This window comes from Barbus barbus, assembly GCF_936440315.1.
Source record: "Barbus barbus genome assembly, chromosome: 37".
Lineage (NCBI taxonomy): Eukaryota > Metazoa > Chordata > Actinopteri > Cypriniformes > Cyprinidae > Barbus > Barbus barbus.
This window is the reverse complement of record NC_136715.1, coordinates 10,553,447-10,578,741: the sequence shown is the minus strand read 5'-3', so window position 1 is coordinate 10,578,741 and position 25,295 is coordinate 10,553,447. Positions and strand designations below refer to the sequence as shown.

The following is a 25,295-nucleotide window of genomic DNA, read 5'->3' as shown; positions in this document are numbered from 1 at the left end:
TTACAAAATGAATTCTCTTTTCACAGTTTTCTTTATTTTTTCTCACTGAGTCTGCCAATAAGAACAGACCTGCATTTGAAGTTCAAAGAATATCTATTTATAAATCACATGAATCAGTTTCAGAACTATTTAACATAAGGCAACCTTGAAAGGTCAATTGCAGTAGTTTGAATGTAGCGACTTTAATTGAAGTAGCAAATAATGATCGGAGGATTGGAACGTTATCAGGTTATTTTAAAAAATGTGACTGTGGGCTACAGTTCAGAGTCTTTATTGCGCCCAGCCTAGAAGACTTCGAGGCGTTTATATTGTCAGTTATACAGTAGTATAGATAAAACAGATAATTTAAATTACAATGACAGTTCACCCAAAAAGGAAAATTATGCCAGCAAATGTGGCAAAACATGGCACTTTTGTTTTTAATTCAGTAAATCGTGAGATAATTTACATTTAAGGGTGAACTATCCCTTTCAGCGCAACATTCTACTTTTTAAGCAGTTTGTTAAAAATGCTTTTGATACCTTGATACAATTAAAAATGATATACTGATGCTCTACAGTCAGGATGGTACAATGGTTTCAATGTATGAAGGTGTCTAATAGGGGTGTAAATTGAACGTTTCAACACAATACGATATGCCATCGATCTTCTTAGAAAGCAATATGATATTTGCAGATATCAAAACATGCCTCGATACGATTACCTGCAATTGATATTATGTGCTATTTTATACTATCTTTGTGTTACTATATTATTTTTATGCTATTTTATAAACTCACAAATGTAACCAAAATTGGTACATTTAGAAAATAAACCATCACCATGTAATGTGGGGTTTGGGCTTTTGTTTCATGTTCTTGTTTTCATGTCTTTTATTTTGAAGTTTAGATATGGTTCCTGTTTGGACTTGGAACAAGTCTGTTCAAGTCAAGTCTTGGATTATGTTTGCATTTTGGATAACACCATTGTAAATAAACTGCACTTGGGTTCATCACTACGATCACCTTCAGTGGAATTGTTACACACCATTATATACGGATTGAAAAAAATACATTTATTTTGTCATTGTTTTTATAACGGTCAAACAAGTCTTCTAGTGATCTCTCAAAAAAATATATTTTCTTTGCACTGCATGAAATTTGCCATGACAGTGTCAAAATAAAGAGTATCTTTAAAATATATCATATCATTAGTCATTTGATCAATGCATCAATCAATATTACAGTTTTTTTTCAACAGTTTACACACATTTTCAAAACTTTGCCTCTTTTTTCAAAACTTTACACACAAATCCAAGAATTGCACACAGAAAATGAAAAATGCCTTACATCTCTTGCAAAATGAAGCACTGCATTCAAAATATCACAAACGCATCTCAAAAGCAAACATTTGCAAACACCTTTCCCATAATATTAATTCCTGTTAGATTTTTGTGTGTTACATAGAGAATTGTGTGTTGTATTTTGCAAAAAAAATTTATGAAATTGAAAACTGAGTCAAAGCCAGAGAATTAGTTTGTGATTTTGCCAGCTCAATCTCACGGCAATTAGTACATATTTTACGAGGTGGCTAATTCATACGAATTCGTACGACCTCACTCGTACAAATTCATACAATTTTTGCTAAATCAAATGTATTTTACGAGTTTCCAATTCGTATGAATTTGTACGAATGACCTACACCTAACCTTGCCCTTAAACTACCCCATCACTGAGGTTTAGACAAATCGTACAAAATCGTACAAGTGAGGTCGTACGAATTCGTGCGAATTAGCTACCTCGTAAAATACGTACGAATTGGTCGTGAGATAGCGTTGGGTTTTGCAGATTTGGTGTGTGGTTCTGGTGTTTGAGTGTCAGGTTTCAGAAATTGTGTGACAAGTGTAACATCTGCTTATGATCCTTGATGGTCGTTGGGACTTTATGTCTTAAGAGACCCCTTTTAGCCTTTTGACATTTGCATATAATTCACAGACCTGGCCCCACATTCAACCTTTATATGGGTGCTAAATTGCCAATGGCTATCCCCCCCACTGTCAAAAGATGCTAAACAGACTGACTGTCTTTCCTCTCCATCAGACTTCAAACACATTCCAAAGAGACCCTCAGTATCAGACCTGGCTGACCAGTGGACTACCCCCCACGATTACAAGACACATAACACACACACACATAGAGACATTTTCTTTATTTAGACCATAATTAATCAGTTACAAAGGTGTCTGGTATATGCATGTGTTGTTTGTATGTTTCCTTATTATATTAGCCTTGTTACCACTCGTTATTCGCATTACTAAGCACTCTAAACACTCATATTCAGGCGTATCAATGGTTGAATATCTTTTAGATGTCTCTTTCTTGATATCAAAATGATCTGCTCTTTATTTCTCAAACAATGATGCACACTATATGATCGTGAAATGCATCATACTATTCTTACTGTACTGTGGGAAAATTTACACAAATTCGCCAGAACCCTCATAAAACATGCAAATGAGGTGTCAAGTGGGACAAAGAAACACTTTCCTGCTGAAACTGTGTGCCTTGTTATTGGTCAAACTAACCAAAATGGGTATTACAGGGAAACCAGATAAATCTTCTCCCACACCCAAAATATGCTCTCTTCTCTTTACTTTCGGTGCTCTGGAGACACACATATCACCTTGGAAATCTCGCGGCTCCCCTTTCGGGGGGAGTCCGAGCTTCTGGCAGTTTTAAATCGAGTAACTTTGTCGATTCACTTCGGACCAATCAACCCATGCCTGGAATGACGAAGCTTTCACTCCTAAAGGAATTCAACAAGAATCTACGCATTATACATGCACCAGGACACTTTACTCAGCACCAACAAAACCAATATGCAAATAACCGCTTGTTAACTATTTAGATGCGCCTCTAGGCTTCGAGCCCTTTTAATTAAGGTGATGTGATTCTCCGATGGTTCTAACAGGTTGTGTTTAGCTGATGTGTTTACCTGCCATTACACTCTACTCTCTTGTGCGTGAGCGCTCTCTCTCTCTCTCTCTCTCTCCATGCCTTCCTTGTGTTGGCATCTGTTTAATGTGTGTATATTTGTGTCTAGTTCGATGTTGCATGTTCCCCTGTAGTGTAGTTTAATAAGCATCCATATGTATTCACGCTTGGTTGTCTGTGTCTGCTGCACACAGAACGAGGTCACTTCAACGTTCCAGTTTTGTTACATGCTCTATGAGCAATGTATTAGGGAGGAAATAATTTTTTGTGGCCAGAGAAATAATTTTCCTTAGAGTCAATAGACGATTAAAACTGACCGTACTGTGGACGAACAAATCATCTTATTGTACTATTAATGCTATAATTCCTGAAGATGAATATATAATTGATAACAACCCGTTATGATTATGTTCATCTCACTTTGAGCTAATTTGCTACACAAGTAAAGATTTTGTGTGTAAGCAGTTGAAAAAACTAATGTATTGTTATGCCCCTAATGTCTAATTCAACATACAGTAGCTATCTTCAACACAAGGCAAATAAAAGGTAGTTTACACTACAAAACAATGATAAATGCAGAAACTAAGAATAAATGGAGGATTAGAACATTCCTAACAGAGACAGAAATGTTAGAAATCCAAGCCCATAGTAAAATATGCTGTCCGTTTGACCTTGTGGGGAAATGCATTGGCAGTGCGACTGGGTTAGAAGAGTCTCATTTCATCTGAAGTCTTGCTACTCTATTTTCTCACCCCAACAGAGTCTGTTCAATTCTTTCAAATCCAGAATAAGCTGTAAGGGCAAGATTAAGAATTGTTGTGACGCAGTCTCCTCAGAGGAATGCTCTTTCCTCTTATCGGGTGTGCTTGAAAGTGTCAAATGTGTCATATTCACCTTGCTAAAAAAAAAAGTGGTCCCATCCGACACAGTAAGGAAGAGAAGCCATTCCGCCTTGTGCCTCAGATACTCTTGTATGATTTCAAACTGACATCTTGAAAGAAAGGTGAAAAAAAGATGCAAAGTGTCTCTCAATCAAAATCCTCTTTGTACCAGTATGAAAGGCGTTGTAAAGGACTTAGAAATTGTAGTCGAGTCTATCTACAATTGTACCCTTCCTGCACGTAGCTTACTTTTTAAAAAGCGAGGTGAACTGAAGCATCCAGCTGTGAACAGAGATCACTAATAGAGAACAGTTCAAAGTTTTCCATTAGACTTGCTCCTGAAAACTAATGCGTACAGGCTGCAGAATCTAGATTACTTCTTTGTTTCAAAGGCTTTAAAAGTTTTTAGACAGTTTCCTTTGTAGCTTAGATGTAAGCTTTGTTTTTCTTTAGACAGCGTCAAATGCAAATGAAGATCTCAGTGGGGCAGCATGATTCAACAATGGTGAGTTTAACAATTTCTCTAATAACTACCGTCTTTTGAATCATAAAACTAAAACCCGAGCAAGAAACTCACGCAATCGCTTAAAAATAATCTTACTATGATCATGTGAAACTGTAATCTGTCAGATCCTTGCAGGGTGTTTCTTTAAGTACACACAATTTTACGCCCAGTTTTATTAAGATTAAACATTTTTCTTTTTCTTAAGGTGCTATTTACTGTAACCTGCCTTCATTTATTTTTGCTACTCATGCTTGTTCTGCAAAGATTTGATTGTCTTAGCCTTGTTCCAGGTGAGACTTAAAGTCTTAAACTATGAAATCTCATTATAAAATTATGAATGATTTAAAACTATGATAATATAATCAGAGTGAATTCATTTCAGTATTTATTGGATAAAAATGGTTTATGCACACTTCTATTTGGGGTCAGAATGACCTTTTTAAAGAAAATAATACTTTTATTTAGCAAGAATGCTTTAAACTGATCAAAAACAATAGGGAAGGCATTTATAATGTTACAAATTTTCTAGTGCCATTCTTTCTTTATTCTTTTTTCATCAAATAATCCTAAAACAGTGTTTGTTGGTTTCCACAAAAATTAAGCAACACAACTGTTTTCAACATTGATAATAGTAAGAATTTACACAGTTCAATCATGAGTTCAACCAAATACTAGTATTTATTTATTTATTTTATTTCTCACTTTAAACTTAATTAGTAATTTACTCGTAACAGGCATGGATGAGATAAAATAAGAAGAAAATCAGTTACAATTACGGTAAAAATTACTTGTGAACAGAACATTTTATGTGCATCATGTCCAATCAAACTGTAATTTTGTGCAATTATGCAAAAAGATAATACATTATTATGAAATGATTACATAACTGTGTCCAGTTATGTAATCATTCTGATGCATAAAGTCCTAGCCTTAGTGAGACACAGCAGCCTGACACTCCATTCTAAAACTGCCCTTTTCTTATAAACACCCAATGTAAATACCCACTTGTTAAAAGCATGGCTTACTTAATTTCCTAACAGAATGTGTCTGGGATTACCCGAGAGAGAGAGAGCGAGAGAGGGAGAGACAGAGACAGAAATAGGAGACTGAATCTGCTTTTGGATCAGATGACAGATGTCTACCACAGCTTTCAACCAGATGTTCGATAACTTTCATTTTAAAAAAATATAACAACAACAAACAGCAGTTCCACTTAAACCACAAACTAATAAATATCAGTTTGCTGAGTCAAAACTCAGATCATCTCTATATTGGTTTCATAGGTTTAAGGACTGCATCAAGCTCAGGAGAGAGTATGTGAGAGTATTTAGTTTAATATTAAATCTACAAAGTAAAGGTACACGCTGTAAAAGGGTGTATATTTTATACAGGGTTAGCTAGATTATAGATGTGTAAATCCTATCTTTCAGCACGAAACGATTTGTGGAACTAAATTATTAATTGTTTACCTTTTCCAATGTCATCCATAATTGATAACAGATAAATGCAACCAGGACAAACCTTAAAAACTGCATCTTCAAAGTATTTTTTCTCTCTCGCTCTCTTACTCAATGGAACACAAAAATAAAAATTTAAAGGAGAAAGATAAGGTTTGGAACGACTTAAAAGCAAGCAAATAAAGACAGAAAGTTCATTTTAAAATCGTGAATCTGAGATATATGTGATTAAAACATAATCACCTGATACTTCCTTCTGGCAACTGACTTTTAAACGGTACACTGGTTAATATGTTTGTTAAGTTTAGGACATTTGGTTAATCAAACTCTTTATACCATATGTCCTGTACTTGGGTCGATGACCTATGATCTGCCTCCTTCATCTAAAATTATGCCATGTCCCACACCGAACAGATAAGCCTCAAGCATCTGAGTCATGCTGTTCCTAACCCAAATCCAGAGTGCCTGTTCTGCATTAGAATAGCACTGGGAAAACACTCAAGTGTTGTGTTGATTGCTCATTGCATTGCATTGCATTTGTTGTTATTTTCTTTCTCAAAGAATGGATTACAGCTGGCAGGGCTGAAGTCATACTGGATTTTATCAAAGCTGTGCAAACACATAGTATTCTATACATTATTTATACTTATCAGAGGGGAACGTGACCATGCATATTCATTGGAAAGTGTGAGGCAAGCTTTTCTATAGGAAACATCAACCCAGACCTTTACTCCACTTTCCAAATGAACCACTGCTGAACACAAGCAGATACCCAGCATCTCAAAACATACCAATGAGCTCCCCATTAATGGCGTAGACCATAAAAATCTGGATTTCCCTCACCTAATTCGATGTAAGCAAACTTTAATCTTTAAAATGTTAATTTCCTTCCATAAAATATGTACCATAAAATATGAATGCCATTTAACATTTCAAACCTTAGTAGCTTTGTTTTTTACATGCAAAGAGGAACACTAATTCTAATAGTCTATCATTTAAATCCTGATGACTTACTGTAGCAAAAACTATGGAAGCTTGTTTCTGCCATAAAATAAAATAAAATAAAAAAGACACAACCAGATCATTTCCATAATGACCAGCGCAATCTACCAAGAGCAGCACAAATCACCGCCTGCTTTAAGACATGCTTTTTTTGGGTGTTAAATAATAGCGCAATTACCAGTAATTTGACGAGCGCAAATGTTCGTAAATCACATTGCATGATTCATTTTAATACTCTCCTCTCATAAATTTTGCTACTGAAAGTGAAACTCCTACAAATGCATATGCAATAAGGTCAGGTGCAAAAATAACTGTCTAAGCCTTTTCAGCGCTAATTCTTCACTGCGTGTCTTTAGTAAATCCTGACAGTACTATTTTAATGCCAAAAGATGGTTTGAGCTGGCACAAGCTGCTAGTAAATATATCCAGTAGACTTTATTTTGTGCAATTCTGAGTTTATATCTCACAGAAATAAACACAGAATTATAATATAAACTCAAGAAAAGAAACACGTTTCCTTAAAAAAACTCAATTCTAAATAAGCCATTATTAACATCATACCGATAATTCAGGAAGAAAATGAAATGCTGCAAATGCGTCATAATATTATCATAATATCATAATGTGCAAGCATTCACTTGGAGAACTAGCAGGAAGTGTATTTCATTCCCTTTTCAACACATTTAGCTTATTTTAGCTCCTCATATGTGAATATGCTGCTAGTGCGACCCCAGGGAATAAATAAAGCTGTTGTGTCCCTCTTAGGGACACTCACTCAGAGAGGATGATGGGAAATAATCTGCTTTATGTGCGCCCCAAACGTTGTCTCCCATTTCCTCTGCTGTGGTCCATCCAGCCTGACGTCAATATGTGGATTAGAATGTTTTCATCTCTTTCACTCCCTCCGCCCTTAATAATCTAAAAGCTGCTTTCCCAGGAAGCAAAACAGTGACATGTGTAACAAAGATAAAAAATCCCCGAGCCAGAAAGAGAATGATTTATTTTTTCATCTGCATTATTATTATTTTTTTTCACCTTTATTTACCAAAAAAAAAGTGTGGTGAGGAGACGAGTGGGATACACCTTCGCTTCTAATGCCTCCTTTCAATTATTCAGTACATTTCCATTGTGTTCATCACCTATTTATTGCAAGCCAATAGTATAGGAGGTAGTATAGTAATACAAATGCTAATACTACTACTACTACTAATAATAATACATTGTCAGGAAGCAAAGGGGGAGGCACCAATATTAAAATTAGTTCATTTTAATGTTGTATGTGATAACTGATAACTATTAAATATTAATATTCCATCCTCAATATGAATTATTTAGAAGAAGAAGAAGAAGAAGAAAATACATTTAAATTTAAAACTAAATATATGTGTCACTGGTTGCCGAGGCGAGGAGTTCGAAGGAGGCAGAAGATCCAAAATAAACAGTCTTTTAATGAATCCACAAAGAAAAATGCAACCGCTTATAACAACGTTAGACAGGACAAAGAAACGGGGGGAACCATGGCGGCCATGGCGGATCAGGAGATTCTGTGGCCTTGGCCCTTGGCCCGGCCACACAGGCCATGGCTATATAGCCCCCCCCAAAAAATAATTTCTTGGGGAGATCACCGTCTGGGGGCACTCTGGAAGCGCAGACTCTGGGGGGGGCGCTCTGGAAGCGTGCACTCTGGGGGGTGCTCGGGAGGCACGGATTCTGGGGAGCTCTCGGGAGGCTTGGACTTGAGTGCGCTGTCGAGGTGTGGCCTCTGGAGCTTGCCATCAGCTTGCCATACTCTCTGCTGGCGGGCTTGCTTTGGCTGCGAACGGCGGTGGGCTTGATTTCCCCGCAAACGGCGGGTTTGACTTAGGAGCCGCGGCCGGCGGCGGACATGACTTCGGAGCCGCAGATGGCGGCTGACTTGATTTCCCCGCGAACGGCGGGTTTGACTTCGGAGCCGTGGAAGGCGGCGGACATGACTTCGGAGCCGCGGACGGGATTCCGGCTCGGAGACTCTCCAGACATCGGATGACCGCCTCCTTCCAATTAAGGTTGGAGGTGTCTGGTAGCTCCATTGGCTGGTGGTAAGAGATCCCAAGCTAGAACAGTGTCTTGACGACCTCACTGTCGAGGGCGCTGGTGAGGGCGAGCGGCACGAATGCCCTCGCGAAGGTGAGCGGCTCGAGCCACGGCGATGAACTGGGCTCATTCATCCATTTTTAGTGGTCCTGTCTTCTGTCATGGGGTGAATCATGAGATGTTCTGCGTAAGCAAGGCTGCTGACAGTCTGTCCAACAGTAAAAAGCATTGACAGTGACAGAATGTATTTTATATGTGTAGTACCACGTTAACGATGATAAACAAGGCACACAATCCATATTTACAGCTTAACACGAGGAAATGCTGTGGAGAAATTGCTTATGATGCCTGTCTAAGCAAAAACTGGTCGTCTCCTGCTGATCCTTCTAAAAAGTAAAGCTAGGGACTAAAGTCTCATCAATACTCGTCTGTCACCGTGAGGGACAGCAGTCCTCAGGGCGCTGCACATGATCCTTCTCATTACTCATCCTGAACAAAGAAAATAATAGGCAGACTTTCAAGCGGTTCTTATTTCAAAAATGATAAATGGAATTAAGTAATGGCTTTATATGCTACAAATAATGTAACTCTATTAAGTCTATTTTGATCCTAGATATGAAATAATTCCTAAAATGACCTGACCTAAATTGCACTCTTAATACAGTAAAGCCTCTTTAAAGCAGGTTACTGTTTCCTCGATATTTAGCCAGCTACTGGACTCTGTGGCTGCATTCAGAGTAGCATACTACTCTTACTGGTACATACTTACTTGTATGTTTGCAGCATTAATAATTACTTGATTATACAAACACACACACAAAAAAAAAGTTAATCTGATGGAGAACCAAAAAAGCAAACAAAGCTGTTTCTCAAGGTACCTCTAGCTACTAATGGGAAATCCCTGCTGCTTCATGCCTGCTTCAAACCTTAGAGTGCTCATGGTCTAAAAAAAAGCTTTCTGTGTGGACAAGTCCCAGCTCGTACCTTCTTTACCCATGGCATTTGTCTTGCCTTTAAAAATTTCCCAGTCCAGAGGTATGACTATGCAGCATATGATAACACGCCGCCAAAATCGTAAAGGCCAAGGTAAGTTCAGCTGCTATTATGCACACCCTCTGGATTTACCCTCATCTGCATCACTCACTGGACACATAAAGAACAGGGCATTTGGGATAATGGGCTGAGACCCACTCTATTATTTGTACTGAGGGAGTCTTAAGTCCTCTGAGTTTCTCTCTCAGAAATCCGAAGCAGCCAAGCAGGAAGTCAACTTGGAAGTAGAGCCATGTTCTTGTGTTAATCTCACCAGTTTTCCTTTTCTTTACTTAGCACCATAACAACTCTCCAAAGACAAAAAACAAATTGTTTTGTATTATCTGCATTAAGCATGTAATAGGACAAAATACATACTGTCACATTTTCAGTGAAAACCATTCAGATACTTCATTGTCTACAATATCTGAAACATCTCTAAACCAGAGAAGCAGTACTTCCTTCAAATTCTTTCTACTTTCTAGCAATGACGCTTATGTAAATTATGTTTATGGCACATAGTCATAATCATTTCTGAATATTATGAAAACTCTTCCATGGGACATTTGACAACCTGATTCAACCTTGCCATGTCCTAAAAATGCCAAATCATATAGATAGATAGATAGATAGCATGGACACAGTTATTTTTGCACCTGATGTTTGCGTTTGTTAAATTACTGGTATTATTTAACGCCCCCCAAAAAAAGCATGTCTTAAAGCAGATGGTAATTTACACTGCTCTTGGTAGATTGCGCTGGTCATTATGGAAATGATCTAACTGCATCCGTGTTCTTTAATGTGCGCATTGTCAGTATAACGTTTCATATTAAATATATATATTTTTATATAGTTTTAAAACACCCACAGAATTTTCCCCTCCATTTGGAGCTTTTATGGAATTGCGCTCGAACTAACACTATTTTGCCCTACTTAGTAAACCTGGCCCAATATCTATACAGGTATGCTTGTTGCTTTAATAAATAATTTATATACCATAGAGCTGTTTGAGGTGGGGATAAATTAAATGTGATGTCACGGTGCACACAGCAGGGAGGAACAAGGAACACGCAGCCGAGGATGTAACTCAAAATAACAGTCTTTACTGAAGACATCAAGGCAGGGCAAGACAAGGCAAGGCTGACACAGACAGGAACACCGGGGGTAACGAGTAGACCAGACAAAATCAAACTAAACAGACAGGACTATAAATACACAGGTTAATCATAGATAATTAGACGTACACGGCTGGACAAGAATTAACTAATGATTACATATAACAAGGACAGGAAACAAATCAAATATGGACACAAGAGGCAGGAACACATGACAAACACGACAGATGACTGACACGTGATTTGCGATGACATAATATTTGTGTTGCATTGTGGTATATGGATCAGCCTGAAGCATACATATAAAGTAGGCTCGCTCCCTCAGTCAAAATCAAGGGGTCGAGGGTCTGTCCATATAAACTTCCTTGTTCACTTCACAAAGTGGAACACACTTCAAAATGGCACCGGGGATTCCCCTGGAGGGAAGTTCATGAGTGCGTGTCTAAAAGTGAAATGGAACACAGCCCAGGTGTCATATCTGCTGTATTGCTTCCTGGTTATTATCGCATGACAACAAAATGCCTTTATGCTGGATTTGTGTGATTGTTACACTGACCTTGATATGGTGAACATATTATGAACATATTATTTCAATATTATAAAATAAAAATAGGAATAATATCTAAATAGTAAAAAAAAAATAACTAAAATATTTTTATAGAAATAGTATATAAGAAAAATGTAAATACAAGAAAAAGGATGTACATAAACTTAAAATAAAACAATCGTACAAAATGCATTCAGAAAACTTTTCATTTTAGTTTGGTTAATTACGATACACTGGTTTTTGATGATAACATGGGCTTGTAGAAAGGAAGGATCCAGTCAAATCTCTCTTCGAGCCAAAATGGAAGAGCAATAACTGCACCGTCAACAGAACAATATCAGTAATGATAAAAGCCAGCATACTGTAAACACAACATGCACAAAAGCCAAATTCAGAAATATTTCATTTTTCTAAAATTGGCCAATCACTTGCAGTCCATTACTTTTAGTGTAAAGGGAGGGAATGTCTGAAAATTTTCAATAGAAACTGCAATTTGCAAGATCGCTTTGTATTTGTGCTGTTGTCATTCTTTTAATAATACGAGGGTTTCAGAGCATTCAAAGTCACCGTAGATATACGGTAATACTTACCTGAATTTGTCCAACAGAACCCACACGAAATCTAGCATGAACTACGAAACTGTACATTTAAAGATCAAAACCACAAATCGTCCATAGCCTAATGATTTCCCTTTCTTCTTGTCTAATCGTTTTATGCAAGCAGCGATTGAGGCACCGTGCCAATGGCCAACGATTGGTGGACAGAAAGGCTGGCACATTCTTCTTTCCTGCCAATATCCATTCTCACTTCCTCTGAGTCAAGCCCAGCTGTCACAGGCAGACAGAAACAGGACAGAGAAAAGCCTCAGATCAGCTCACGGATCACAATCCTTAAATTCTCAACTAATACAGGCCCTAAACCTGAAGGATCAGCACCACCTTACCTTGACGTAATGGTCCGTCAATAAAAATCTCTGTTTCTTATGTTTATGGAAACAAGGAGCTCAAATCTATAGGGGTTTATTCTGAACCTAGACACATCACAAAAATCCCCACATTTGCTGGTCACGTATATCGTAGGCAGAACCTCAAGAGGTTTGCATGAGCACTTGATCTACGACCCTGGATTCTCTTAACAAGAACTGGAGCCATAAATGGGCCGCATTAACCCTGAAATAAGGGAAGAGTAGTGCTGCATTTTTCCACAGGTACCCAGAATGGCCTCTCTTTTTCTTCTATTGTCATGTTCTATTAGCTTTTTTTCGCCACCTTATCTTTAGAGTACTGTGCTAAACTCTGTGTGTTTGCTTTGATTTGGTGACCCTTTAAAGACATATTCATCTTTTTTGTAAAGAACTGAAGATAAATATTATTCATTATGTCTAGATAATAATATTCCAGGAACTACAGTATTTTTCTTTGTGGTTCTCAGATGCTGGGCAGCACAGCTTCAATGAATGATCTTGAAGTGTATGGAGATAAAAGGAAAAGTAATCCTGGAAACACTCTGAAGAACAACTTAAATGTCTGTAGGTTTGTCGCAGTGCACAGCACAGCATCCATTCCTGCAACAGAGGGACTTCCAAGCAAGACAAGAATCAAGAATCAAGATTATAAGAGGTTAATTACTGAGAAACAACAATCTTATAAATAAGTGAACTAAATAAAAGACATGAAAATAAAAGCCACAAAGTGGAATAGGCAAAACATATACAAGGAGCTGTAAATCAGACCAGGCAAACGAACAAGCATGCAGCATCCAGAATCAGTGGCTAGAGAAATGCACAGGTTACTGGATTTGGGAAGCAATGGCTGCAGGTGGAATTTAATGGAGAGTGATCTCAGCAGACATGTTGGTATACTATATAGGTAGTTGTATAGATGGGATGATGGAGCCTATCACAATGTCTCAGACCTGTCCACTTACACAAATGTAATATCTGCAATTCACCTATTCTGGGACACATTTCCCAAATGCATTGCAAAGTTGCATGTTCTGCTGTTACTAACATAGTTCAATACATTCATAAACAAAATCACAAACTTGTGTGGTTGGAACAATAGCTTTTAAGCTGTGGTTAGAAGCATAGTTTCCTCTTAGTACGACGTGGCCTTACATAGAACATGCTTTTGAGCACAATACATAAGGTAACATGCAGTACATTCTGTATCTTTCATTCATTAAACCCCTGCTCTATATCTTCTAACCCAGCCAGGACTCAAACCAGCAACCTTCATGCTGTGACGGAATAATACTACCCACTGAGCCATGATTCTGGACTTCACAGTTTTGTATCATCAAAACTATAGTTCAGTTACAACAATGACTGATCCCTCTGTGACTTCATTTAAATGCTCATTTGGGATGCTGTAGCTCAAACGGTAGAGTTTTGCTTTTATTAATACTAAGGTTATGGGTTCAAGTCACAGGGAACGTAAGCACTGATAAAAATGTGAATGTTAATTTATTTGGAATCCAAATAAGTATTTTCCTTAACAGAGCAAAAACATACAAAATAATCTGCCATTTTGTAACTAAAATGTACATTACTCAAAATTAATTTATTGCTTATTGAACTGTTGCATAGTGATGGGCATATGAAGATTATATTCAACACAACAGCACTCTGGCTATTGGTTAATTAAATACTTGCAATTACACACACAAACTCTGTGATGAGCCCAGGGAAGATGGCTGATACACACACACACACACACACACACGAGCTTAGTTAATTTCTGACTGTGACAAAATGTGATTGAAGGCCAGTGAAAATGTTTCCAAAAGAAATGCAGAGAATGTAAAATGTAATTTTCCTTTCATTCGTAGTTTTGAATTTGAATTTGGTTGATTTGAATATAATTGGATTGAAACATAAGTGTCACAAGGGTCATCTGTTCCACCACTGACCTTGTTCTTTAGAGAAACTGAGGCGGCTAGATGAATTAATTCTGAATTCAGTTGATTGCAGTTTCACAACATCTATTCCAGAGTTGACAAAAGCTTTGTCTGCAAACGAAAAATTGTCAAAGGGAATCAATTTTCAGCACAGAGCTGCCAAATCCACAGCTCAGCACATAGCCATGTAATCATTAAATTTATACTTACAAAAACAAAAGACAAAGCTGCCCAACTTGAGCACATTTTGTCAAAGGACAGGCATGCCAGTAAAGATCACCTCTCAGCCTGCTCATTAATCAGAATAATTTCCGCAGGTGCACAGATATGAGTATACAAAAACAAATAAACATTGCAATGTTATTTGTTAACAGCTCTGCAGTCTGCACCTCGTACTTTCAATTCTAATGAATGGTGCTGATAAAAATATAGCAGAAATAAATCACTTGAACTCTGTCCTCTCATCATGAAATAATAGTTTAATGAGTTTATAGTATTTTCTGCGTTTACACCCAACATGCCAATCCAACTTTTCTACTTGGTTGTCAGAAAGGAGATTTAGTCCCCTTACTCCGCCTCCCTTCCTCCATTACATACACACACACACACACACACACCCCCCTCTAAAAATACAGTGCTGTAAGTACAGTATTGATGCACTATGGTCCCATCTATAAACAAGCCCTTTTACAATCACAGCCACATTGCATTTTATTCAATATGTGCTCTTCAATTCTTCCCCTGCTGACTGAAGCCCGTAAAGCTTTTAACACAATAAAGCGGCCTGCTTACACCAGTAAGCTGGAGTATACAGTTTGCAGAAAGCATTATGCTCTTTGTATGACAAAGAGTACAGGAACACAGCAGGTATGCTACAACCGTCAATATTCAGATGGATTATGGTTTGTTTTCATTTGCTGTTAAAAAATGTCAGTATTGGCTTGAGAAGCCCTGAGCTCTGCCACCTTCCAATGTTTGTTCCCTACAGCAACGGAAACAGCAGAAGCTCGAATCATGGAACATTATTAATATTACCATGAACTGCACAGACTCAAAAATAATATGCAAAATAGTTAACATGACATAGGCTGAAAGAGAAAATTGTCAATTTTGGTTCTAAATGTCGCCTGAATTAATGCCAATGGTTTTGTGCTCTCAGTAGCAATAACTCACTGAACACCATGTTTATCCTTGCTGCAAAGAGAACTTGTATTTACTGTAGTCTGGGTTGTATTTATTACCTTACAACATAGTTTGTTCATAGTTTGATGTCAAGATACCTACTCAAATACACAATCTGTTGAGTATTTAAAGTAGATTTTGCCAAGTAACAGATTAATGTGGACAACACACTTGCCATAAAAATAAATAAATAATTAAATTTACATAGATTTTGCCATCCTCACTATTTAATATTATATAGATAATTGTATTTTATAGGATTAAACATTGTTTTCCCCAATGTTTGCATTCAGAACAGCATTCCTGTAGATTCTAACACATGAAGGTCATGGGTTCAATTCCAAAAATCTTCCAAATGCATCAATGCAACAAAAACAGACCTGTGAGCAATTTCTATTGGGTCATGAACCAGCAGTTGAGAAATGCTGCTCTGAAACTCTAAAATGTGGCTGATGAAACTGTCGAAAGACTGACTACACTCAGTTCTGGCTAAGAGAGATCAGCATTTGAATGTACTTGCTTTGATGTCTCATCATCAAAAGACATCAGATCAAAATTACATTTCTGTATCATATTTTTGTACTGTAACTGCATGTTCAGATGACATGCTCCTTTGTAACATCTAAAAATTCACAGCAGATGATTCAGATTCATTTTCCCAATGCAACTTAACTGAGTCAAGACAGAAGTAAGTGTGCTTTTGGACTGTTAGAATAAGAAGAACTCATTTGTCTTCCTTTGAAAGCTTCGTGTGAAAGATTTCAGTTTGTGTTGGGTGACAAAGAAGCTCCTGAAGGTCACTTTATGTCTTCTAAAGTAGGCAGGAAATCAAAGAGTGATTATTGGAGACTAAAGCTGGAATTTCCAACACCTGTCCCACACTGCAGCTAGTGCACATGATCATGATGGATCTGTTAGGGAAGAACTCTCTTAAGAAGAGGAAATGGAGGAATCCACAGGGGGGTTGAATGGCTCAGTTGTGGAGAGCTAGAGCTGCCCTGAGCTCTGAGGGGTGTAGAGGCGATGCTGTGGGTCACTCCTGGAATGGTGTTGGAGTTAAAGGTCATTAGGAGTAGCAGCACCTTCAGGCGAGCTATATTTCTAGAAGATTTTTCCAAAGTCTGAGGTAGTCTTAATGTCAAGAGGGCAGACCAGCTCTTTGATGAAAGATGTGTTCTTTTTGTTTTCATGTCTTTAACTATTAACAGAAAGAGAACGGGAAGTTGTTTACTTGAGCATGATTTTGAATCTTCTAGGTATTTTGAATGCAATCAGTCATCCTTGTCTTCTGAAAGATATTATGGTTGAGGATTTGCACAAAAGAAAATGGCAGTGATTCACCATATTTCAAGATCTTAAAGGGGTAATATGTGCAAAAAAAAAAAAAAATGAAGAAAGTCAGTCATGCAGATTTTGAACAGTATTATTTTAGTATAACTTATACTATTATAGTTTTATTAATTTTTGTAACATTTTTAAATGTAATTTTATATTTCATTAGATTTTCTTTTTTCTTAAATTATGTATTATTAAATACATCCAGTTATCGGCTAAAAATAGTTTCCATCATGCTGTGTTGTTGACCGAAATTACACTAAAATAATAACTATATATATATATATATATATATATATATATATATATATTGTAATTATTTAAGTTTTAACAACACAGCATGATGGAAATAATTTGTAACCGATAACTGGATGACAGCATAAATGAAGATTGCAAAGCAGTGGGACTGTCAATCTTAATATTATTACTGCCATCACAAATGCTGATCACAAAATTATTTATGTGCATAATTGTACACCAGCCATGCAGCAGGACAGTGAAATAATAGAAAGAAAATAAAATGATGACAATGGCACTCAACCCATAAAAACCATGTCCTGTCAAATAATTTCAGGTTCCATACCACAATTCGTGACCACAACCTCAGCTGAACATTGAGACCTGATGGTTTATGCAACAATAAATGATTCTCTCGCTCGCTCGCTTGCTCACAGCCTGCATAATGCACAGGTGGCCTGTATTAAAATATGGGACATGTCAACCACCAGTGCAGTCAGAAATTATGAATGATTGCCTCACACTGTAAGGCATTATTTGCGGGACACCACTGGAGTTATATCACTGACTCTGTCTTGATTTAAATGTCTTCATGGGATTTTTGTATGAGGTCCTGTAATCTTCCAATACGGGGAAAATGAAAACAGCTGGGCGGGAGTGAAGATAAGTACCATAAACGTGCCAGATGTTGTCCTGAGATTAGAACCTCAAAACATCAATCATCAACTACAACTGGGGATTTCAACATTTATAGTCCCTGGTCCCGGGACACCCCATTCATACATTCAGTTAACTCAGGGACCCAGAGTATAAAAAAACAGTACAAATATAGTCACAATAGTACAAATAGTCACCTAATAATGACTACTTAAAAAAAAAAAAAACACGTCTATTCAGTCTTTTTTCCAGTGTCTCTTTTCTCAGTAAATGTCAATTTTCCTTCAGGTATCAGGCTTTTAGAGCATACATGCTGAATTTTGTAGAATCGTGTAATGCAATTATTAGTGTGGTAGAATGTTACTTTGAGAGGCAAATGAGGGAGACAGCTATTCAGTGTGAATTTACAATACATTCCTGGCTCCTAGTAATACTTCCACAGTAATAGTATATTTTTTTTTACAGTGAAACAACAATGTCACGTTCTGAGTTTTACATTACAGTACAGAAAGAAAGAACACAGTGCAACCAACTGAGTTAGGTAACACGACCACATTGGTTCAATGTGGCAATCATTCAATGACTTTCAGGGTAGTCTACTTTTAAAAGAAATCTGTCAGTAATTTTCAGTACACAATCTGCTTTGTCTCGCACAACTGAACTGTATTAGGATACTGAACAGTCAGCTAAATGTCAATTTACTTTTGAAGTCTACAAAGTGGTGTCCTTTGCTGAAGTTCAGATCTTATTTTATGGGGTGTGAATTTCACTAGAAAAACAAAATATCAATGAATCCACATTCTACATTATCCTAAATCAGCGCTAGTGGTTAATACACACACACACACACACACACACACACACAGAGAGAGAGAGAGAGAGAGAGAGAGAGAGAGAGAGAGAGAGACAGATTAATGTATGTCTCGTTTCATCTAAAATGTGTGGCTGTTCACATTAAAAAAAAAAAAAAAAAAAAAAAAAGTGATCAAATTACGCATCTGTAGTCATGAGATTTGACTTAATAAATATGGCCAGGGTTAAATTCAATAGCTCTTGGCACTAATGCGTTCAGCCTCATTTATTGCTGGGCGTCTGAATGTTCAAACGTCCTGCTGTTTCACAACGTACCGTATGAAAAATGACATTCACCCAGTGTCTGTGCCCATACCCCGCCAACACTACCCCAAAGTGCCGTGGCTGAAGCGGTGATATTCTCGGAGAATCCGAGCTAAGCGGCGTCTCGCAAAAAAAGAAAAAAGGAAAAACTTGATCTAAGTAAATATGAAAGACGTATTAATATGTGGATGCAGCGGTTTCTGAAAAGAATGTGTGTGCAGAATCCGTAACGCAGTGCTTTCTATTATATAGCACATACGAGTATGATAAAACACACAACACAGCAATTACTTACCAACAGCTACTTGAAGTAGATCAGCGCACAAGAGAAAACACAAAGACAAGACGGTCATCTTTCCCATGTTTTGCAGTAAATCCCAAACTCCATTTGCGTTTACATGCTCTCCGGCTGCTCGCCGCGTAATTCCCACCATTCCAAAGGGATGCGATCCCACAAACTGGTCATGATGCTGTCCAAGTGTCCAAGTGAAGATTGAAGTTTAAAACAAATGCGCACTCAAAGGTTGTAAAGATGGTGAAGATTGCGTATAGGTTATTAAAAGCGTTGCATTGTGAAATAGTCTCCTCGCGAAGGCTGCAACCAGCGTTTACGCACAGACGAGGATTAAAAAATAGATATGGATTTGGATGAAAATCTCTCTCTCTTTCTCTCTCGCACTCCCTCCCTCTAGAAACAGACAGGAACCGAGTCACTCGTGATCACTCGCTTTTTATTTCACACAATTTTATTTAATCCTACCCTGGCTCCAAACCCTTCCCCTCCAATTCTGTCCACTAAGCCGATTTATTCCTGCTGGATTTTTCCCCACACTGAAAAGGTTTTGAAAGATCATTATAGGCATATACGTGGTGCGATGCCTTACCCTGCATTAACTGCATAGAACCTGGAAAGATCAAGTGCTGGAAATGTTTCTACGAACAGCGTCACCTAGGGTATCTGCAAATGAACCCCACTCAGCTTCAGTGAGTTTTCATGCTTTACCGTGTTTACATACAAGTTTACATGCATGTGGGTCAATAGGGATGTCTTTGAGGATAAAAAAGTCGAAAAATCCATACGTCAGATTGTTTAAATGCAATCTTTGCATTTGTGGGAGTTTTAAAATGAAAATGATCTTAAAATCTTATATATATATATATATATATATATATATATATATATATATATATATATATATATATATATATATATATATATATGTGTGTGTGTGTACACACACACACACACACACGTTTGTTTTTGTGAAAAGTGGGGACATCCCATAGGCGTAATGGTTTTTATACTGTACAAACTGTATGTGCTATTGCCCTACACCTAAACTTAGCCCTCACAGGAGACTGTTCATTTCTACTTTCCCCCCAAAAAACTCACTCTGTATGATTCATAAGTGTTTCGAAAAGTGGGGACATGGATCAATGTCCTGAAAAGTCACCTTCACCTTGTAATATCTAAGTAATACCTGTGTCATTATACAAATTGATGTCCTCATTTGTCACAAAAACGTGCACACACACACACACACACACACTTATTCCAGTGTTTTTTTCGTTAGTTTTTTTTTTTCCAGAATTGAAGCCTTTTATTGATATACAGAACCCTGACATATAATAATATATTTGGCCCATAATAAATTGATGGTTATTTTAACCAAAAACGTGGCTTTAAACTGACTTTAACATTCCCGCCTCTGAATGAGATGGCCAATCATAGTTTAGGCATTTGGGGTGGCAACTCAGGTAGCCAATGAAATTTTAGGGCTGCCTATATAGGACCACCATTTCAACACGACCCTGGATCTATATACTAATACCATTATCATAAAAAAGTGAGAATTATTTTATTAGCCTCATAAAATTATACAACACTGCATGCTGATAAAGGACACAATTTAACAGGCAATGCTGGTAGACAAATAGATTAGTGTGCCAAGTGTATTTTTTAATTATCGTAAAGGTTAATGTGGCCATATGTGTCTTTACCATGAATAAGACAGTTTCCGGAAGCTCCCACACAATACATACAGTCTAGCACTTTACCTGTGCCCGGGAGTTCATTAATGAAATGCTAATCTTGCCTCCAACAACACCCACAAGGAAGGAGGGAACCAAGGATGAGAATATTATGCAATACTCTGGGGTCAAGACCTTGTTGCAGGCGCTCTGAAATTCAATCAAACGCACACATTAGAAAATATATTTCTGAACTCTCCAACAGAACCTGCCACAAGTGCTAATTAAAGAAATGTGGGTGTACTTGCAAGTACCTGAGGCAGTTTAAGGTCTTCCTGATGTTGAACTCCATTGTGTCGAACACTTTGTATTCACCTACACCCACACCGCAGATGGCAAGTTCTTGCGCAATCATTTTGGGACGCTCAGAAAATATATATCGTGCAGACTTTGAATTTGGCTCATTTGAGTGTGTATTTGTTTTTATGTGCTGAAGAAACTTGAAAAGAGACAGACAAAGGTATGCAGCGATACCTGACTGACACTCACTCTCGCAATAGTTCCTACTGCATATTTAGTCAGTCGGATACTCTCTGCCCTGCTTAGTCCTTCCTCTGAGTGCACGTGCTTGCAGAGTCATGACAAGACCCTTGGTAAGGCTCTCTGATGATTTATGAGACGGCAGTGCTGTGACGTAAGGGAATGAACAGACGGGAGGAGAGGAAAAACAAAATGTGAGGCCTCATAAATGGTCAAAGACAGCACGTCTCTAGAGCATCTCTGCTCTCTGCTCGAGATGAAGTGTTCTCGGAGCTTCTGGTGCGAGTAGAGCTGTCGTCTGGGCAGGGACCTACAATACTAATGCGATTTCGCACATCTCTAGAGGGCAGTGTCAACAACAATTTACTGAAGCAACACTGCCCAACATGTTCCTATCCATATGGCACTTGCCCCTTGGACATCAACAGACATCTTCAAGAAGCAGCCACACCTTATATAGTTGTGATGGGTGGTCTGATTTTGGTCTCTCTTCAGTCCTGCATGTTTGTTAAAAGAATGGCTTATCCAAAAATTTTAATTTGCTGATAATTGACTTTCTCTCAGGCCATCCAAGATGTCGATGAGTTAAAACTGTAATAAAAACATCACAATAGTTAACAAGTAATCCACATGACTCCACCATTGTTTCTGTTTAAACTATGCATACTCTATCTAATAATGCTTTCTCCAATGAAAAATATATTTTCTGAATCAGGAGATATGCACAGATCAAGCACAGTTTACAAATGAAACCGGTCAAAAACAGTCCTAAGCAAATCTGTTGGTGGATTTTATGTAAGAGGACACCAGAAGATGGAATGTTTCACTGGAGGAAGCATTATTTTGGATTATAGACTGATATTTTGGCCAGAAAAAACAGATTAAATGTAAAAATGCCTTGATGGATTTGTTTATTTTAAACATGTAGGATTGTAATGTTCTTATCAGCTGTTTGGACTCGCATTCTGACGATCCATTGGTGAGCAAGTCATGTAATGCTAAATTTAAAATCTTGGATGACCTGAAAGTAAATTTCAGCAAATTTGAATGTTTTTGGTGATGTAAATAGAATTAAGATTAGACTCTTGATAAACCTTAAATAGTATTTACATTCTGATTGTTGGTCTGACAGACGTCCGGAAAGAGTCTCCTGGACAAAAAAAAAAGACATATAGGCAGAAGAATGAATCCCATTTTCTTACACTTGCATTTTTTCGTCCTTTTTTTGAACACTCAACATTCGCTGTCCTCTCTGCTGCCTGGAGTTAAATCAGCAGACAGGGAAAAGAGGGCTGGACAGATGAAATTTCCTATTCTCATTGACATCAGTAAACATTCTCTTTGCGTACCAGATACATTTCCATCAGCTGTCGTTCTCAGTGCCTGGAGTCTTTCATCACACTTAGCTAGACTTGCAGTTTAAGCTGCGAAACTCAGCAAAGGAAAGCTCATGTGGTAGTCTTATACAAAGTTGCTGTCAAACAAAACATATCCGAATTCTTCTTGGTGACTTTATTTGCATTTTAGGATGACTCATTTTTGATCGTCACTCATGCGTCTTATGCATAGTGCCATGAAAGCTGAAATGCACTGAAAGGAACCAATACCAACACTACTATGAACACAATAAAAAAGAACAGAACAACAAGATCATTAACAATAGTATATTATGCTTGTAAGAACACGTTATAGCGAAAAGTAAACATAAATGAACATCAGAAGGTATGTTGAAATAAACATGAACTTACTGAAATGTATTAATTTCATTTAATTTAATTAATTCAATTAAGAGTAAATTCTATCATGAATAAATAGCACGAGGCCGTAGGTAATCACAGCGTGCCGATATACATGGCACTGCCACAAGTGTGATATTGTGTTTATACAACAGTTCGATGGCATGAGTATACATAATACTTAAGAAACAACAACAGTGTCTTTATTTTTTCTTTTTTTTGTGCAGAACATTCCGCTATGGATTCAAATCTCAGTTTGACAGTTTAACAGTTGAGCCCAAGCCTCCATTACTAATTCCAAAAACATCACTTTAGAAATATTAATGAAGGCATGTTCAGTTTCTTCATTGAAAACTTACTGTATTTAAAGTTCACTGTATTACGTAGAGTATTAAGAGAGCGATGGACTGAGTGAGTGTGATTACCTGCATCTGATACAGCATTCATTCTTCAGCTCGATCTCATATTCACAATAAACATATTGGACAGAACACATGCTGGGTTATTTTGACCCAGCTGGTTGGGTTAAACGTTTTTACCCACCATACTGGGTTGTTTAATTTATTGTTTAAAAATTATTATATTGCTGGCTTAAAATGGGCTGGAAATGAAAAATCACACACAGAATTACTAGAGGCAACAGCAATAATCAAAAGATGAACTTTTATTGTTAAGCAAGAACACCCATGGACAAAATACAAGACAAATTGAATTTATTTGGGTGAATACAGCATAGTTTACAATATTACATACATTTAAACTTGTTTAACAAGCATTTTAGAACTAAAAAAGGCACATTTAAAAGTAGCATTTTAATAATCGCTTTTTACTGAAATAGTGCTAATTCTCGTGCAGGTGTTGTTGGCGAAATCTGAGCCGGTGAAGGGATGCTGTTCACGAGGGAACTGCAAACTTTAGACCGCGGCCTCGTGTTTCACTCGCAGTTGAGAGATAGCATGACTCACTCCAAAACCTGCCCCAAAACAAACATATTTGACATCAAATTAAATTACACTCAGTATTATAACAAATAAAATCCATTTATGTTATTCAAGGCAAAGGCGTTTCTAGCACGAAACGACCGCTGCTGACGCAAAAAGAGTAAAAGTTACTTACATTTTAACAACGGGAGGGGGGGCAAAAATGGGATAGGCCCATAAATCTCAGACTAGTTCTTTTTAATTAAAGGAACACCTTTAAAACATTTAGGGAGGTATGTGAGATTTTAATGCAGACCATTCCACCAAGTAGGCAGAAAAAGCAAGATATATTCTGGCTAGCGACAACAAGCTAAGAACCGTGAAATATTGAATTGCTTTTGAAGGATTAGAAAATCAAGACTTCACATTGGTTATTTCAGTAGCATGAATAACATGATGGATATTATTATAAATTATACAAAGAAAGTCTAATGTTAGCGATGCACTTTTCCAAAAACTCTCATAATCACTGAAACAAATCAATCGCTTATTTTGCAGTTTGTTGTTTATGATCATGACAGAATTTGTAAATTGCACATTCAGAATTCAGTCACTGAGCATGCACACTTGAACAACTCTGGTGTTCTCCACGGTGTTGAATCAAAACACCTCTGATTGGACATTGCATTCATAAACTCAACAGAAAGGTGTGTGTGAATGGTTATAATGCTCAACGTTGCAAAACGCAAGTATAAAAACATCTGATGCAACATGAGCATTACTTCACATTATTTCACATTACACTTAAATTGTGACTGGCCTAATAGTTTGTTAGTCTAGTACACAGCTAGAGTTGCTTAATTGTGCAGGGACACTTTTTGCACCTAATCACAAATTTGGGCCCCAAGCCTCCATTCACTTCTGATCCTAGTGCCAACCAACATTATAAGTCCTGCTAGGGGTGTGCAATATTGACAAAAATATATCTTGATGTTTTTTGGGATTTTATCGATAGCGACAATTAGACAATATTTTGCTGAGTGTTATTATGCTCATATCTGGACTGCAGTGGACAGCTGACTCAAAGTTTTTTATATTTTTCATATTCTGTGCGGTCAG

At 37.4% G+C, this 25,295-nt stretch overlaps 1 protein-coding gene across 1 annotated transcript in view; it reads right to left on the bottom strand.

Moving 5' to 3' along the window:
- The window catches only part of igsf21a (immunoglobin superfamily, member 21a), a 240,935-nt gene extending 221,062 nt beyond the window's left edge, over positions 1-19,873 (bottom strand). Inside the window, exon 1 of the mRNA XM_079396363.1 lies at positions 19,305-19,873. Coding sequence (XP_079252489.1) covers positions 19,305-19,443 — 139 coding nt within the window. The 5' untranslated portion in view covers positions 19,444-19,873. The remainder of the gene's footprint in view (positions 1-19,304) is intronic.
- Between the last annotated feature and the right edge of the window lie 5,422 nt (positions 19,874-25,295).